This window comes from Dipteris shenzhenensis, chromosome 6 (assembly GCF_047967505.1).
Source record: "Dipteris shenzhenensis isolate YYH24624 ecotype China chromosome 6, Dip_SZ_1.0, whole genome shotgun sequence".
Classification (NCBI taxonomy): Eukaryota; Viridiplantae; Streptophyta; class Polypodiopsida; order Gleicheniales; family Dipteridaceae; genus Dipteris; species Dipteris shenzhenensis.
Genome location: NC_141601.1, coordinates 21,513,389 through 21,531,898, shown reverse-complemented (window position 1 = coordinate 21,531,898; position 18,510 = coordinate 21,513,389). Strand labels below are relative to the sequence as shown.

Genomic DNA, 18,510 nt, shown 5'->3' with positions numbered 1-18,510 from the left:
TTAGCAGTTGAAGTTCCAACTTGGAAATTATTGCCTTTTGATTTTACAACTCTATGCACTTTTCTTTATACTTACCCAGTGTTGAGGTGTAATTAAGCTTTAGACCATTGAATTGTTGAGCTACTTTTGGCTACCCTGGCAATTGATCATTAAGCACATGGAGTTGGAGTATCTCTTGTTCTTGAGCATCCAATTCTGCTTTTGTATTCACAAGTGTCTCCCTTGATGCCATGCATTCCTTCTATGTGCTTGAATTTGATGTTTACATTCTTTGATGCTATTCTGCAACTCATTGTTTGTGTCTATTGTGACATGGATCTGATCCTCTTTAAGTAGCAGCCTTGCATTTAAGTGCACCATTTCTCTTTGAGATCATTACAAGTAACTTGCATTTGTGAGAGGGATAACTCAACCTCTTCCTTTCTATTCAAAGGCTTCAGATAGCTGTAGGTGTTCTTCTTGGAGAGAAACCGTGTAGGGCATCCTTTCTACTTTCCGCCAGAGCATTTTGTGCAAGGAGTTGTTGCATTTGCTCTGCCATGCTTTTGTTGAGCTTATGAGTTTCAGTCTCGACACTTTGCAACTTGGTTTGGAGTGATGAGAGCATCCGCCTTTCCATTTCTATTTCTTGCTCATCTGATGCCATGGTAGCAACTAGCAACATTGCAACATTGACATCAAAGGGGCCTTAAAATGCCCATATGGAGACTCTTTTTTTGGAGTAAATTGGCACATTGTAAACCTTTTGATAATCGAGATGACTCGCATAGAGAAATAATACTGATGTGTGGCATAATGCTCAATGGGAGGTGAGCAGGAATGGCATTTAAGAGTAAGTTCCTACGTCAACACATTTGGAGTTCTCTTAAGGGGGCAAGGGTGAGATTGCTATTATCCATATGCTTTCCAGTTGAAAAGGACCAGCTAAGTGAAGAGCCGTGAGGTTCTGAGTACTAACATAGCACTGCTTTTGAAAGACCTCAATAAGTTTTGGAAGGACAACCATCAGTACAATAGCACAAATACATTGTTGGCTGATGATACTGCCTACAAACACACTTGTATGTTTATACCAAAGATGGAAGACCAATCTTCGTGTGAGTTGCAAACTTTTCTAACTACCACGCTTTTGAATTGGCTATGGAAATAGGGTCGTGGCACCCAACCGCATTGGGTTGCAACTGGGAGGTGGCACGTGTTAAATGCCTGCTTGCTATTCATTCCTTGCTACAACCCACCATCTGTTCCATTGAGGAGATGAAATGAGAAACCACCGATTTTAAGGGAGCTAGTAGCCCTAAAATGCTTGACTAGAGAGTGGTTTTCTCATCTGTTGTGGGGCAATGCAATGCCACAAGGTAGCTAGTAGCCCTAAAATGCTTGACTAGAGACTGCTTTTCTCATCTGTTGTGGGGCAATGCAATGCCACAAGGTAGGCTAGCATTTGGGCAAGCGGTTGTTGGAGCTATGAGGAGCTCCCGGTGCGTTGGGGGCTCAACACCTCCTTGCCAAAAGGGCAGCTCGCTATTGTGCTAAAGTTGTCCCCGCTTGTCTTGAAATTGATGCAATGGGAACCTTTGAGTAGGCTTCATTGGTTGCCCATTGATTTTATCCGTTGAATGTTGTGAATCAACAGGTGGAATCTTCATGGGAGAGAGGAGCCTTTATGGAGCCTAACAATTCGAATAACAATTCCCCGCGCCTTGCCAACATTGGAAATCTAGCAGTGAGATTTTGAGCAAATAAGGACTTTGCAGGTTGTTTCAGCCAGTGGGAAAGAAGATCATGTCTGTGGACCAATCACATAGCTTGGGCATTGGAATGCTACGCTAGCATTGTAGCTGAGATTTTGCATGTTCTAGCAGTGCGTACTATGTAGGGTGTGGGGGCGCTACAAGTTGGTTGCTAGTAGGGTTGAGAGAGCCCAACTGCTCTACGAGCCGGTTCCCGCGATGTGCTGGAGAGGCATGTGTTTACGTGGCACAACCCGAACTCTAATGACTTGATTCGAAAAGCGCATGCTAGATGATGCTAGAGATGGAGGAATTAGAGGCTGGATCATCTGCAATGCTCGCTTGGAGACTCAAAATCTCGGTCTTTGTCACAAGGTGCTCTATTGTTGCTACCTTGGGGCACCGTGATTCTAGAAGTGAATGTAGGCGGTGGCAAATTTGCCACAAGCGAGAACGAGCTCTAAGTTGTTAGGAAGGGGGGCCCAGATGAGGAAGGTGATAGGTGGCACGTGTCTCTCAGAATGGGAAATTGGAATCTCCCGGGGAAGGCTTTGACAAAAGTATATTCCGCGAGGTTCAGATACTCGGAATCTGGAATATACAATACCAACTTTGCGTGCATGCAATGCACTCCGGTCGCTCAACGCGATGACAACATCTCTTATATAAAGCTCTTAATCCGCTCGCTTTTCCACGCGATCTGCCAGACACAGTTGCTTGCATTGGCTCAGCATCTCTTCACCAGAATATTTAACGTAGTCACCATCATGGAGGAGCAAAGACACTCGCGAAGCGCCAGGTGGGGCAACGAGGAATTGGTTGGATCGCACGCGACGCACCAACTGCTCGCTTGCAGCACAGAAGCCTCACATCCCATGGGGCGCGCCGGGATGGAAAAAAAACTTAGTAGAATATATATTTACAGAGGGCGCGGCAGTGGAAATGGCGAGGTTGCAGTGAATTGCAGAGAGAGAGAGAGAGAGAGAGAGCGAGCGAGCAAGAGCGGCATTGCCATCGTAGAGCAACAAGAACGCACGACAGGCAAAGAGAGGGAGCTGATCTTACTTTGGAGACGTATCCAGCGCTGAAGAGCAACTCTTCAGCGAAGGAGAGGTAGAAGGAGCGTCCGCTCGAAGCAGAGGAGCATCAACACAGCAACCTCTTCAGCGAAGTGAGAGGTAGAAGCACCGCCGATCGATCTCCCGCTGGAAATAGAGGAGCCTTCAACACAGCACGAGGAGAGGGGGAAAGGCTCGGGGACGTCGGGGGACGAGGAAGAGCGAAGGAGGGACGCAAGGAACAGAGACGAAGATCGCTTCACGCACCATTGAGAACCTTCCCATGGCGCTCTCTAACCTGCAGCTTCGCTCCCCAGTTACCCCTTCCCCTTCTCTCATTCCGCCTCCCGCCAACCTTCCCTTCACTGTTCGCTGCGTCCGTCCTTTCTCGTACCGTGGTGTTGCCTTTGCATCGCTCTCGCAGCCATCTCTGTCCCAAGCCTTCCGTACTTGCCTGCCTCAGATCTCAGCATGGCCCGTCAAAACATTTCCCGGTTTCGTCACTCAAGCGTCCTCGGCTGCCGACATCAGGACAGATTCTGGGGGCTCGGGAGGCGGGGACGATGACGGGGTTGGCTCTCGCGGAGGCGGAGGCGGAGGGGGAGGTAGTGGAGATGGGAAGGACGACGATGGCGCGGAAACTAATTCCAACAGATCAGAAGCAATGTTGGCACTGGCCAGTTTTGGGAAGTCGCTTAACGATATTCCTGCTGATCTTGCGAACGCGATAAAAGATGGCAGGATTCCGGCAGCCATTGTTCGCCGATTTTGTGAGTTGGAAAAGAACCCTTTTTTCAGGTGGTTGCTTCAATTTGGAGGACTGAAAGAAAGGCTTCTAGCGGACGACCTTTTCCTGACCAAAGTTGCGATCGAGTGCGGAATCGGAACTGTCACAAAGGTTAGAAAGAATGTGCATCCTACAAGTAGCGCTGTGATCCACACAATTTTGAAATCAGGTTGTCGGTCTGCTTTCACCCAGAAAATTGTGGCAATGTTTAGAAAGCTAAGAGCGTAATCTTCTTGCAGGAGGCATCACATGCCTCTACAGTGGAGTCTCCGGCGCTCTGCCTTGCATCTTCTACTCCCTAAATTTCTCTAAGACGTGAGAATTCTAGATAGAAAATAACTCCAATGAATGGCAGGAAGTCATTAACCATAAACTTGACCTTGAAGTTATTTTTTGCGAACTCAAGCAGAGCTTTGACTAAAAAGGTAGCCCCTTCGGAAATGCAGCCAGTGTTAATTGCTCTCCATGCAGGCCTGAGGTGCCTATCATTGATGTAAATCCATCCACTAGCGCAGTCTCGTGTACCTGTGAAGCATTGCCATAGGCGATATGATAAAATTCACTGTACAACTTGGAGTGATTTGCCTTGGATTAACAAAGATGTCATCTGACAGAAAGCTCCCTCCTCTGTGCCTTGCAACCTGATGATAACCTCGTGGTCACCTATTGACCTCAATCTCATGCTGCGTCAAAGTACTCACAGAAAGCAGATTTCTGCAAACGTATGGACTCTGGAGACATCAGAGTACCTCTTCACTTTGACTGGTGGTAACCGGGATGTTACAAATTCCACTACTGAAACCGCTCCTGCTGTCCTCCACCATCTCTATTGGTCCGATATATTTCTGAGATAACTGAACTCTAGGTGGCGTGACTTTAATGATCGAGTCCTTCTGTTATCCAAAAAAACAAGAAACAAGTAGGCATCCAAAGACTATGAGCGAGACACATCCTCATGTGGTACCAAGGTCTCAGGGCCTGTTTAGCCCGCTCATTGCCTTGTGAAGTATGCACAATCCTTCCTCTGATCCCGGTTAGAGAAGTCCTCCATCACTTCATCATTCAGAAACCTTGACGCTGGGTTTAGCCACCTTTGAGATCTCCTAGCTCTAAGGAACTTAAATCCCTGAATCCTCAAATAGCTTCACAACATCCTCCTCTACTCAGGATCTTAAATCCCAGAGTCCTCAAAACGCTTCACAATATCCTCATCTGCAAGTTGCTCCTCAGTCTATGACACAGAAGTGCTTAATTGGCTCCACCGCCTCAATCTTTAGTCTAAAAAATCTGGGAACCTTTTGGGGGGTCGTGAACAAGTGCCTCTGAGTCGGACTAACTGAGATTCAATCTCCTCGAAGACCGTGCCATTGTGCACAACAATCTCCAGGAGGTGTGTAGTCTCCCCCTTTGTCTATTCACCCTCTATGCTCAAGCACTTCAGAATATTTTGACAGAACATGTCTCCAAAACTTGCTACTGAAGCTTCAGCCAGATTGCTCCACTTGATGAGCCATCTGCACCTAGATTTATGACTATTTGAACCACAGAACTAACATGGTGACCAAAATCATGGAAGTTCACAATGGAAAATCTTTTTGATCTAGAAGAAATTATTTGGCGTTGTCAAGTGCACAGTTCGGTCACTCTTCAACAAAGGTGATTAAGCTGAATAAGATGGAAAGTCCAAGCAAAGATGCCTTAGCCTCTCGAACAGAGATGTCTCAGCCTCTAGTGCAGCTCAACTGTCACTCTAGCCTCTTCATGTTCCATCCTATCATGGGATCAGCTTCCCTCTAGTCTATCGAATCAGCCTCAGTCATGAGCAACCTTACATAGTCTCAGTCCGCCCTGGAACCAAGATGTAATAGAATAGCCCTTCATTGAGGGAGCCGACAATTGTACAGGGGGGTATCTGGTGATGGCCAGACCCAACTTTTTTTTTCCACCTAAAGTAAAGAACCTTCTATTAATGCTTTGAGAGAAAACCAACCATACGCCATCAGCTATCTGTGTGGCACTGATCGTGGAAGAAAGTAAAAGGAAGTTCTTGCTGTGGTAGAACCTGCTTCTAGAGAACCCAGCTCACTGTCTAGGAAATCTCAGAAATAGGGGCCAATAATCAGGTGATGGCCTATACAACCAATAAATGCCTCGATCCATGGATGTGTAGAATACACTTGCAAACGAAACCTTGCAAAAATGTATACACGTTTTAGTGGTCCTCCGAGAATATCGTCCCTAGCTCCCATGTGGCACGCAAGGTGTAAATGATATAATACCAAATATCAAGGAGGGTGGTTGTTGGAGGTACCTGTTTGCTGGCAGTGGTGGAGGGAGAGGGGCGGTGGGGGGAAAGGGGGGGGGAGTGCAGTGGGGCAGAGAGAGGAGGGGGTGTGGAGGCAAGGGGGAGAGGTGGGAGGGATGATGGTGCAATGCTTACATGTGGCCCCGGGTAGTATCCTCAGGCATCTGGAAGCCCTGTGCTGAGGGGAGAAGATCTGCCAGAAGATTAAAGAAAAACTCTCTTATGTGTTTGAGGTCACTTCCGAGGGGGGGCCCTCTCTGCCTACTACTGCTCACATGTTGCCAGCGATATGCACGGCTTCATCAGTTCTTTGTATTGGAGTTATGAGCATCTCATAGTGAGTGAGCGCTGATGTTAGTGTGCCAGCCCGATTCAAGCTAGGTATTCCTCTGAGTAGAGGTCTATTCCAAGGATGTGAGGGCTGCATGTCCCGGCCACTTGGCCAGGCCATTTTAGGCCTTAACCCTGGTCGGTGCTTGGTGGCGCAGAGAATATGGACCAGGTGTGTATCGGTGTTCGAAGTCCAGAGCCCCTGTACGTTATGTGTTTACGGGAGGATACAGGTTGTGGTGTGTACCACAGATCATTATACCCCACTGGGAACTAAAATGGCCTAAACCCTGGTCGGTGCTTGGTGGCGCAGAGAATATGGACCAGGTGTGTATCGGTGTTCGAAGTCCAGAGTCCCTGTACGTTATGTGTTTACGGGAGGATACAGGTTGTGGTGTGTACCACAGATCATTATACCCCACTGGGAACTCAGTGCGACTGGCTTGGGAAATCACAATTGAGGAAGTTCCTTCTCTATTCGAGGTGGCATTTATAGTTCGAGGATCTAGGTTGATTGCTGCTTTCAGCAAGGTGAATTTTAGTATGCAAGGTGAATTTTGGTGCTTTCACCAAGGTGCTGGAGGGTCCATGGTTGCATCTTCTTCGGCTTGCTTCTTCAGATTATTGTGCTCACCATGAGCTGCAGGGAGGATACCGGAATTACGTGCATCTCATAGTGAGTGGAATTCAAGCTAGGAATTCCTCTGAGTAGAGGCCTATTCCAAGGCTGTGGGGAGGGCTGCATGGCCCAGCCAGGTCATTTTAGCCTTAAACTTGATTGGGTCAACCGACCAAGCCTGGTCGGTTTTTTGACCCTGCGTTGACCACATGGCAGGCTATGTAAGCCACTGCTCCCCTCCATTGCTGGACACATCTTCTGGAGCATCATGTCCTCCTTGTTTGCTTGATTCCTTTGCTGTATATATAGTTACCATCGCCTCATACATGAGTCGATTCTCTCTCTCTCTCTCTCTCTCTCTATCTCTCATGTATACTTCCGCACTGCACGTCTCTCACAATTTGTGGCTCTCTTGGCAGGCGTCTTGTGGTCCATGCAAGTCCAAACATCCTTAGATGGTAAGGATGTGAGACTTCTGCCATTGTCTGTATATGTGGGGAGATCTATCCTCTTGCCTCTCTCCTCTTGATGATGTCCTAGTCGAGGCTGCAAGTGGGGGCAAGGGCGACCTCCACTGCAAGATAGGAGCTCACAAGGTGCCCTATCTGTCTGCACATGAGGTACTACCTTGGGATGTCAGAGATCTCGACTCTTTGGTTGAACTCCTCCCACCATCGAAGGTCTAGAGAAGAACCTCCTCGGGCAGGGATTGGGGCCACAACCCATATTTGACTAGGGATAATAAGGGAAGCAGGGGGTGCCACAGGATCACGTTGTGGAAGGGAGGTGGCGAAAAGGCCAAATAGTCTATAAATTTGACTGGCGTGAAATCTCAACTCTGTAAAAAAGAGAGCCATTTGGTCTCTGAAGCTTGAAATGGCCATTCGAGATGTTAGGATCAACAACGATGACCCTAATCCTGTCAGCCCTGACTGCCTCTGCTACAGAAGAAGCAGGCTCCAATCTGGCCAAGTGTCGGGTAATCTTGAGGAAGACTAGCTGATGAATAAAGAGGTGACCTGCCTATGCGCTTCCATGGGGTCGAACCCTACTAAGAAGGGACCAACAACTGCGACTCCAGGAGAATTAAGACCACTTAGAAGAAACGTCCCCTTGGTAACTGAATATCTGAGAGGTGTAGAGAGAGGACCTGGGGAAGGGCTGTAAGCATCTAGTCTCTAGCTGGGGTCCTTGAAGGGTTGGATCCATGGTGCTTGTGAAGGGGATAGTGGAGCTCCCAAGATCCACGTCCTTTTGAAGCTACTGCAGCTTGTCCTTTGATGTGAGGCCAACTTGAAACCTTTTAGTAGTCCATCTTTCACTTGCAGGTCGCAGGAAAAGGGAAAGCATAGTAGTGTGTGGATGTTAGTGTGATTGCGTTGGTGAGTATGAGTGTGAATCAAGGTGCATGCATGTGTGTGTGAGAGAGAGAGAGAGAGAGAGAGAGAGAGAGAGAGCGCAAAAAGGCTGAGTGTATTAGTAGAAAAATGAGTGAGTGTAAGTGGATGCTGTGAGTGGAAAGACTAAGATGAAATGTGAGTGCATAGGCGTGTGTGTGAGGGAATGCGAGTGTGTGAGCATGGTAGTTTAAGGGGACAGAGTGACTTGGGAGAGGCGGACCAAAGAGTTGAAGTGCAATGAATGCGAAGAAAATTGAGAGAAAATGTGCGAAAACTTGCAGATCTATACAAGCAAAAATAGGAGGCGGAAAAATACGTGCAAGGTAGGTAAAAAACGTGAGCTAAGAAGCGGAAAATGGGAGGGCTGACGGGCAAGAATGGGAGGCAGAAACGTGAGGAAGGCAAGCAGACGGGTAGAAATGGTCAGGAGCGAAGAGGGATGAGAGGGTGCACGAGTTGAGGCTAGAAATTGAAGAGGGAGCAGGAGCTGCAAGTGACAGGCTGCAGCAGCAGCTTCCCCAAGTGCTATCAATGTGGGTTGTCATGATCTTGAAATCTCAATTATGTAATACTTTGGCCCAGACATTATTCTCCCTTATGATGGCTCATAAAATGAATTTCCCTATGCACATCCACATATGTTGATCATCACACTCTACTTCTAATTATCTAATGGTTATACTGATTCTAAAAATTCTCTAACTTCGTGCTCGAGCATCGGATTTGCATCAAACTTTTTGCATTGGGTTTGTAATTTTCTGTTTCAATTGTCTTCACATTTTCGGATTGGATTAACAAAAGTTATTCTCATTGATTCCCAAGATGCCAACATAGCCTTCCAAAGATCCAATCCTTTAGCGACACATTCTTCTCTGCCAAAAAGAACAGGACCCACCGGGGTGTGTTGCCAGTGTTTGCACCTGCGAAGCTTGACTCTGCTGTATTAGCGTGGCCCAAGTCGAGTCTGGCTCTTTCAACGCTTTTAAGATCCACTGTCCCATAAATCTAGCAGAAGATTTGCCCACGTCTACAATCCCCAGACCTCCTACTTTACCTGGGGAACCTTATGATGGTTTGCATCCCCTCCCCACAGGAAAGATATGCAAAGTCTATTGATTTGAACCAAACTCTTTCATACATAGGTGGCAGTGACAACTAGCTACATAGTCACCATATCGCAACATCCCAACGCAACATTACAGGAGCCCATTGGCAGGCCCACCGGTTCACCCAAGGTCAGTCCTCATGGCTGACCAAGTCGGGTCATCCGACCCAACCAAGCAGGTCAATCAACCGACCACGTAGATGGGTCAGCTGACGAGTAGGTCAGTCTAGGCCTGGTTAGGTTAGTCAAAGCGGCCTGCCAGGGCGGCATGTTTTCCAGCCCTATATAAGGGGCAATTTGCCCCTCAGTTGGCATTCAGTCTTGAAATCTCCAGCACTTAGCTGCATACCACTTCAAGAAACTTATTAGACTGCTCTCCAACTGATCCCTCCCTAAGTGGGTGATTACAAAGCCTCGTAGTACACCTATTTGGTATCACCATTCTCATTGTTTGAATCATTTTATCAGCCTAGGTGGAATCTTTTTGGCAGTTGAGTTGACACATTCGCTTGGGCCTATCATAGCTTGTGATCTAAGGGAAGGCTATCTTTGTGTGCAGCAAAGTAGGGGAATGAGAGGGAAGCATATGCACCTCTCGTGAATAATGTACAAAAAATGCTAAAATCACCACATAATTCGGCTCTTCGAGTTGGAACAAAGTTCTTAAAAGCACTGAGTTAATTATGCTAATTAGTAATACAGAGTTCTATCTGAATATAAAGTGAGTACAATAGATCACAAATGCGCAATTGTGTGTCCATAGTAAATTGGAGAATACTATAACATATGGTTTTTGCATTAGGCTATCTATTAGGCCCATGGATTGTCTGTGTACATTCATTATCATTATTACTATCTTATTTTGATCTAATGAGCATTGTTACCTTTGTAGAGATTGACAATAGAAAAGACAAAATTTCATATTTGATTCCGAAATTATATATTAAAAAAAAAGAGGGGTTTCATGTTCAGACAACAGCTGAATGGGAGCGGCGAAGGGAGAACTTTATCAAAGAACTGGATTTTGTCATTGCTGATGTGGTATGATCATCTAACTTTGGTTGTCTCTTGTATTGTAATGCAATCATTTTTCTACGAAGTCTTGGCAAAGAACTCATGGACATTTTTTTCATCAATATACATCCATGGTATTGGATTAGCGACTCATCTAGAATTGGTTACTAGAAACACTTGCTAAAAACAAAGTTAGATGTTATAAACACATACAAATATCCATCAATAAAATTCCGGAAAGGCAGTTGTAGACAAGTTTACCAATACCTTGGTCAAATTGGCCATAAGTACAGTGATCAGAGCTCTACATAAAATTGGCCTTGAAGCAAATCCATGACATGACCCTATTTTTGCTTCTTTGCTCCCCTGGAGCACAATATACTTCGATATACCAAATGTCTAGTCAATGGCCTATTGGTATACATAAGAATTTCAATTTAGAAATAGATTCCAATTTATTGCAATTGTGATGCATCCCTAGATAGTATCTGTAGTCTCCCATACCACCATAGGCCACTCTCTTAGTGCCTTGTCAAGCCTTTTTTTTTTTTTTTGCCGAAAAAACAGTGTTGATTATATTACTTCGAAAAAACAAGATACATGAGGTCAGTTTTGCAGCTGACGGGGCTGCGTTCACAAATCGGACGCAGCCCTAAAAGTGGTGCATTGCCTTATCAGCTAGATTGTCCAAGCATTTTTTGCTTAGAATTGATCGTCTGGGAGAGACTAAAATGAAATTGTAGTCATCACAAGCATTTTTTGATTAGCCTTCACTCACCTTTGTCATAGATGGTGTGCCCTTCACTTTTGGAGTATTTACAGAAACTCAGTGTGAAGATCTTTGTATAAATTTACATATGTGTGGGTGTGTGCATATGTCTGTGTGAGCATATGGTTATACTATGGTCTACACCCATTGTTGGGCTCTGATGGCGTTGGTGGGGATGTCATAGTAGAAAGCTAGGCCTTGCTATGCATGATGGAGTTAATGGTTTCAACCTTGTGAGTGACTAGATGTCATGGTAGCTAGTCCTTGCTATGCATGTTTAAGTTTATGGTTTTCAACCTTGTGAGTGACTGCCATGAGATTGAAACTCCATGTGTTGTGTTTTCAAAGGATGAGTTTCAATATGTTCTTGGATTCATTTAGATAGATATGTGAAAGTTGTCCATAAAGTTCATAAACCAAATCTTTCCTTCAATAAGTGAAGGAGACTATCCAAAGAAGTAAGAAATTAAATTATTTACATGGACAAGTTTCCAAGTCTCTTAGAAGTTTTATGGAATTATAAGAAGATTTCAAATACCTTCGAAATTATATAAACATTATGGACAAAGAGAGTATACATAGGCTTCTTTCCTAATGAAACCCATCTATCCTCAAACGGGGCTGACTAGCCGTTGGAATCATTATCCACCAACGAACCATACATATCACGGTGTTGCTAGGTCATGGATTGAGTCTTCCTTCCCAATTGTGCAATTCATACATCATCGTCTCTTGTAATGGTTGCCCACCGATTCCATGTGCAAGTTGCTTCCAAGACCTCGAGGCTTCAACGAATTGCATTACATTTTGGTGATGGCAGGGCAAGCAATTGAGTAGGTTGAGGTAACATATAGTGCTCGATCTAGAACACTCCAACGACGTTTTTTAGATACAAGGTATGCCGTTGTAGAATTTAGCCATACGCCTCAGCTTGATTTAGATTTGGTCGAAAGGACATCGAGGGTCCAGGTTCAAGTAGACAAGGTGTGGCAAGTCAGACCTCACTGAGTCGTCGAGTGGTTTTGACTAAGTTTGGGTGCTGCAAAGGTTGCAGAGACTCCACAGTTTATTGGGTGAGGAACTGCCAAAGCCTTCCAAATTAGCAACAATCTTGTAGAAGGGCTTGTGATCCCTTGAACACAGTAGCAGAGTGCTAGTTGAAGAGGATTTGCATTAACCTGCATTATCTAAATGAGCAGCTGGCATAGAGTCCAATGACTCAATGGAGGAAGATTCTGTAGCTGTTGAAAGCTTGAATGCCAAGGTGGCGACGTCAGAGCAAGACTAAGGTCATGCAAACAAGAAGTTTTTTTTTAAAGAGCAAGCAATGATTAAGAAGAGCTCTAGTCATTTTGCAAGTGTGACTATCTCGGAGTATACAGATGAGCCAAGCAATGATAAGGCTATATATGATGGAAATCAAGATGGAGATGTTGACCAGCAAGGTAAGGACTTGGATGCACTTACACTTGATACTTTAAGGCATGGAAACTTTGAGGACAAAGTTTTCAAGGCGGAGGTGAGTAGTATTTATTACACACCAGCCAGATCCTTCCATCTGTGGGAAGCCTGTAAGTGAGCAGTCCACTATGATCTTGCCCATGGGAAACTTCAGCCAGAGACTTCCACCAGTGACTCTTCCAAGGGGTGGTATCCTTGAGTCAGGGGATAGAGGCCAGTCTTCACTACTGCCATTTGGCACATCCCAGCCTCGTGTGGATGCTTTTGGGAGAGCCTTTCCTATAGGATGTATTTAATGCCCATGAGAGAAGTTGGCCTCAATCTCAATCAGACAGTATGCTCTGCTTAGAGTATACACCTCAAATGTAGCCTGGACATATTTATGTGGAAGGATGCCATATGCCCAATACGCACATGGGTTTGCAGGGTGAGTGGGACATTGGTGTTCCCTTGTCAAATGTGCACCATGCTACATGGGCCTACCATCTGTGGTCAGGGATAAGTTGTCTTTTCTTACATTATGGCAGGAGGCTGGTTGGACAAGAGTGTGGTCGCCAATTAACAGATATTTTGACAGACCACAGATTTAAAGAAGAAATGAGGAATCCTAATAAGCAGGAAGAATGGCTCTTGGTTTTGGAAGGAGATTTCAGATTATATCCAATGGATGATGAGGGCAAGATTCTTTATGGTGACATGCACCATGCCCTTACCGGGTTGAACATGAGGATTTCATCTTGGAAGCCCTACACATGGCCAGCTTTCAAAGACCTCATAGGTGTCATGACTGTAAGGAAATTACAGCCAGAGTTGAAGGCCTTACATGTGAGGGATTAAGATCCATGGAATGTTGAAGTACAATAATTTATGGAACAGTTTGAGCCTGAATATAGCATCTGTTTTGTGGACCATGGAGTGGGCTTGTAGTGGTACTTAGACCCCGACCCTCTGCTCTTGGCCCTGGGATCTTGGATGTGGTGGTTATATGGAGGTGCACCTATTAGGTGCTTGCAGTGGGACCCAGGAGAGTGGGAGTGGATAGATCATGGGCACCGAGAGAGGGGGACTCCCTTCTTTCGTTTCACGGTTGGTAATGCCAGGAGATTTCAGCTGAGCAATAGAGGTTCGATTCCCTCCAGAGCCCCCCGTTGGGATAGCTTCTTCATTACTGCAGATTTGTGTAGGAATTTCTGGAGGAGGCTCTGGAAATCCCTCAGAAATAGAAAGATCACATTTTTCTTTTGGCTTTCTATTCATGGAGGGATTGCAGTGAACCTGTGGAGATCACGATTTGGGGCTGATCCCACTTGCCCTCGCTGTAATTCTGCAGGGGAGTCAGTGCGACATTGCCTTTGGGACTACAATCAAGCGAGAATTGTTTGGAAAGGAGTTGCTCGGATACTCAGCATTTTTCATACTTCCCTTTTCTTCATGACTTGGGGCTCGGTCGCATGGTTATCCCTTACTGGGCCCCAGGTGTTTTATAAGGGTGAGCCTTCTTCTTGGGCACTCTCAAGCCTTCTTCTTGGGCACTCTCGATCCGCCGACAGGGGATAGAGCCCTGCTCTCTTCAGGATGTACCACATATTCCTTTCAGAGCTTCACATGTTTTAGTGGACACCTCTTGGGAGATTTTGGCTAGCATTTCCTCTTGGCACATTTGGAGAGCCAGATGCACAGAGGCCTTGGATGACACCCAGATACACCCATCACAGGTCCTGTGTTCACGGGTATTTGGAGTGACATGGTTCACACTTTGATAGCCATATGGGCTAGCATGTAGGGCCCTTCACAGGCAGCCTCTTCTAGGAGGACTGTATTTCTTCGAGTTTGGAGGGGTTCTCCCTTTTTCTCGGAGGTTGCTACTGGATTGAGATGGCACTATCAGCCCCAATCCTTTCTTTTTGGCTCTTGCGCTTTTCATGCATTGCATGGTGTATCCCGTATTCCCGTATGGAGCTTGCTCTAACGGTTTTCTTTAATACTTAATAGAAGTCTCTTTTTTGCAAAAAAAAAAGAATATAGCATCTATAATGAAGATGATTTTCAGTTTGTTGCGTTTGGGCAAGACAACATTGCCAGAGATGCAGTGGATATATGAAAAAGTAATGAATGCACCCAATAAAGGCAAAAAGGGACAGCACAGACTACATGGAGACAAGCAATGGCTATGTGATTGTGGAGCTTCTTGATGATGGGCATGCTAGGTGGGATGTAACGTTTACATGATCCAGGAGGTGCCACAACATCTAGGGCAAAGAACCATCCTACTTTTCCTTGTGACCAAGGTGGCCTGTATGTTGGAGCATGTTTATTCTACAGCAGAGAGTTTTGGAGTTCAACCATCATCACTTGCAATTTTGAGGACAAAATTATATTGAGCGGGGATTGTTGTAATGAAGGCCGAAAGTTGGCCAAGTTAAGTGGGGGTTAGTATTATTAGTATTGGGAGTGTTTGCAAGATAGAGAGGGAAAAGGGGATAAGGTGTACTATATAAGTGCCCTCCCCTCTTGTGCAATGTACTTTTTGATGTGCCTTCTAAGTCCTATCTACTCTCCCTCCTCTTGCAGCCTACTCTCTCTCTCTCTCTCCCTCCTAACCCCACTCCTTCCTTCTCTCCCTTCTTCTCTCTCCCTTCCACTCTTCTAGCCCCTTTCTCTAATCTGCCCCTCCCCCCTTTTCCACAGCGAGCAAGAGGAGTTGCAAGACAGACGTGAAAGCAGCATCAGAACTATTGTCTAATTAGTGCCCTCTATATTGCATGCATACTATGCAAAAATATTGACTGCTAGTTGATGATGCATCAGCTTGTTGTGGCTATGGAAATCAGCTTGTTCAAGAGCTTCAAAGGCAAGCTTGGTAATGCCTAGAAAGGTTTCCTAGTGTGGGTTGGAGTACAGCAAAGCCAAAGATGCAGAGAATCACTTGCATATTTGAGTTTGTGAAGACTCTAAAAACCCAAGAGTGGCCAACAAAGAACTCAATGGAGCTCTAGGAAAGCCAAGAGGCCTTGTGTGGCAGCCTATGCTAGAGGGCAGCAGGCAATGACCAGCCAAGTATAAGGATGAAGTAGAGTAGAAGGCCATTTGCCAGCTTGGCTCGTAGAAGACCATAAAGAATTTTGGGTTGAGTAATAGCAGAGTCCATTGAAAGGACCTAGAGGGCCTAGAGTGTCATATGACATGTGAGAAGCCCTCAAGCTGTCTTATGGGAGGTGTTGAACCTGGGTCAAGAGAGTGACACAGTCTAGAAACTGTGAGGAAGTACGAGGATGATCACCTTAGCTGGCTGGTGATCTGTTCTTGCACACCTGTGCGAGTTTAGGTTTTGGTTACTGCTTGAACAGGTTATGGCTGTAGAGATGCACTTGACTATTACATGTTCTCATATGGTGTGGCAGAACAAACTAAAACTCCATGAGACAATCCGTTTTACACTGAGGTTTTAGGTAGCACAGGTTGAGAGAGAGAGAGAGAGAGAGAGAGAGAGAACTTACATATTTTGTATCTAGATGATGGCAATAATTGCAGATTTTATGCTCGTCTTTCTTCCTGCACCTACTGCTCCTATTCGGCCTCTTGTGTCCAAGGGATCTGGAAGAATTCAAATGTTTTTCCGAAGGTGTCCCGATAATGCTTTCCAGGTGATTTAAAGACAATTTTGTTTTCGTGCATCACAATAATTGATGGATGTTTATTAAGCGTGTGAACTTTTTAGGTTGCATTTGCGGGAACATCTTACACCCTTGTACAACGATTTGGTGCTATTGTGGTAAGAAGTCTTTAGCCAAGCCTGACTGATGAATGCCTTTCTCAAGGTTGTTGGGTTAATCTGGAAACTTCTATCCTTTTTATAGTACAGATTGAATGACATAAGGATTTGGAAGACATTTCTTACTGGATTGGTTTCAAATTTGACAGCGAAATGGTGCAAAATTGTTCTGTGTGGCAGGCTCTGCATCTATTGTGAGTTGCACTCTGCTTTCAGTCTCCTCTTAAGCAAAGTTCTATACACAGTTTTTATATTTCTCTCTCTTGTATAAGCTGTTGAACAGTCATTGTGTAAACTCAGCTTCAATATATACCAATGACTCGCAATTCGCTCGTCATGCATGAGTGCAAACTGTTCCTCTGATATTTGATTGAGCCAACATGATCCATATCAGATGAATAGTTTGGGCTAGTTTTGGTCTTCATCCTTGATCCCTCCCTTTTATATTTCTCCTGCTTCCTGGAATCAGCTTCTTTGTATGCATTCTTCAATCCCTTTCTTGTTCCCAACCCTAGAAGGCATTGTCTGTTTATTTTCCCTCACAAATTGTACTCAACAGGATTTTTGTGGTGTAGGTTGGTACGTCAGCAACAAATATTCTCATAAGTATGAGAAAGATCATCAATAAAAACTATGCTGGAGAGTCAGAGGATGTGCCAATTATATCTATGAGTGTAGCATATGGCTTCTATGCTGCAGTCTCTAGCAACTTGAGGTATACTTTTATCCCCTCCCCACACATGCATGAGGTCTTTAAAGTGAGTGTTTCGACCTTTTATACCATGAAAGTTCGTAAGGGGATCATTTTGTCTTACAAAGATTCCCTATGCTAGTTGTTGCTTCTTGGATTGGAACTTCTATGTGAGTAGGCTCACCCCTATGTAAACTGAATATTTTATGCTGCAAGTGTTCAAATTTGGCAATATTTGCAAAAATTTGTGCCCCCAGTATTCGTAGATGCTACCCTCCTCTTTTACAAATAACACAGATGCTGATCTTGCTTTGTTTTATTTTCAATCAGGTACCAATTTTTGGCGGGCGTTGTTGAGCAACGAGTTCTGGAGCCTTGGTTGCATAGCCACAAGCTAGTCCTGAGTGCACTCTGTTTTGTTATTCGGACAGGAAACACCTTTCTGGGGTCTTTGATGTGAGCCCGAAGCACATATAATTTTTAGTTTGTGATTTTGATTTAGAACTCTATTCACGACTAGCTGAAATCAGTACAAGCGTGCTCAAACCCTCCAAAGCATATATCTGAAGCTAACTGTCCTGTTAACGTGTGTTCAACAGGTGGGTTGACTATGCCCGCTGGGTGGGTGTTCAGAAAATTAAGGATTGATTGTGAAAACTCACTTTAGATAAGTTGCAGACATCAGGAATCTAGCCTGGCGTGGAAGCTAAGGATGAAGTTTCCCATCAATTGTCAACGTAAAGACGCCACGAGTCTAGTCCTGTAAGAGCAACAAAAATGGTCATGTGGCATTGGCTGGGCAACTTGCAGCAGTGGCTAAAGTTTTGTGATAGCTGCTGTACAGGACGAGACAGCATAAAGGTAGACGGCAAGGTCTCACCCAATGACACAATGAGAGAGAGAGACCGGCTGAATTATTATTTCAAACAAGAATTCACCGTGCGCTCTCTCTCTGAATGCTCCTTTGAACTACCTCCACTGAGGGTAGTGCGTTACTTCTCTCTCTCTCTCTTTCTCACACTTTTTTGTTCTCTCTCTCTCTCTCTCTCACACACACACACACACATTCATTTGCCGATTTTTGCTACATTGGTCAATTTTCAGTCAATTCAGCGTTCTACACAGAACTTTTTAAGTTTCAAAGACACCAGGCTACCCACAAACTCTCAATTGTCTGCTCTCGCTAATGGGATATGCTGTGAAGGAAAATAGCGCTCATTACCCTCTCTCTCTCTCTCTTTCTCTCTCTCTCACTGTGCAGTAAATTCGTAAATAACTGCCCGAAACATAGCGGACATACTAGAGCTTGCCACAGCCACAAGGTTCTTCAATGAGGTGAACATTTGCATCATCATCTGCCACGCCGCCTGGGTGGCTGCATTCTCGGTTTTAGGCTGCTTGGGAGGGAGAGAGGATAAGATTAACAAAGCTCCTCAAGCCAGTTTCAAATGTTCATGCAAGAAATA

The 18,510-nt window shown here is 45.0% G+C and overlaps 1 protein-coding gene across 1 annotated transcript; it reads left to right on the top strand.

Moving 5' to 3' along the window:
- The first annotated feature begins 2,620 nt into the window (after nucleotides 1–2,620).
- Nucleotides 2,621–18,038, top strand: LOC147900923 (protein RETICULATA-RELATED 4, chloroplastic-like). The gene is made up of 8 exons (XM_087375852.1): nucleotides 2,621–3,689; nucleotides 10,310–10,378; nucleotides 16,094–16,225; nucleotides 16,300–16,353; nucleotides 16,503–16,547; nucleotides 16,929–17,068; nucleotides 17,375–17,500; nucleotides 17,644–18,038. The coding sequence occupies exons 1-8, from the start codon at nucleotides 3,075–3,077 to the stop codon at nucleotides 17,690–17,692; spliced, it is 1,230 nt and encodes a 409-aa protein (XP_087231978.1). The 5' UTR covers nucleotides 2,621–3,074; the 3' UTR covers nucleotides 17,693–18,038.
- The last annotated feature ends 472 nt before the right edge of the window (nucleotides 18,039–18,510 follow it).

What these genes read in the sequence shown, in the direction of transcription:
- LOC147900923 (XM_087375852.1), top strand. Translation starts at nt 3,075, where the DNA reads ATGGCGCTCTCTAACCTGCAGCTTCGCTCCCCAGTTACCCCTTCCCCT. An exon ending in GAATCGGAACTGTCACAAAG is followed by an intron (nt 3,690 to 10,309) that starts GTTAGAAAGAAT and finishes TTTCATGTTCAG; the next exon opens with ACAACAGCTGAATGGGAGCG. An exon ending in GTCCCGATAATGCTTTCCAG is followed by an intron (nt 16,226 to 16,299) that starts GTGATTTAAAGA and finishes TGAACTTTTTAG; the next exon opens with GTTGCATTTGCGGGAACATC.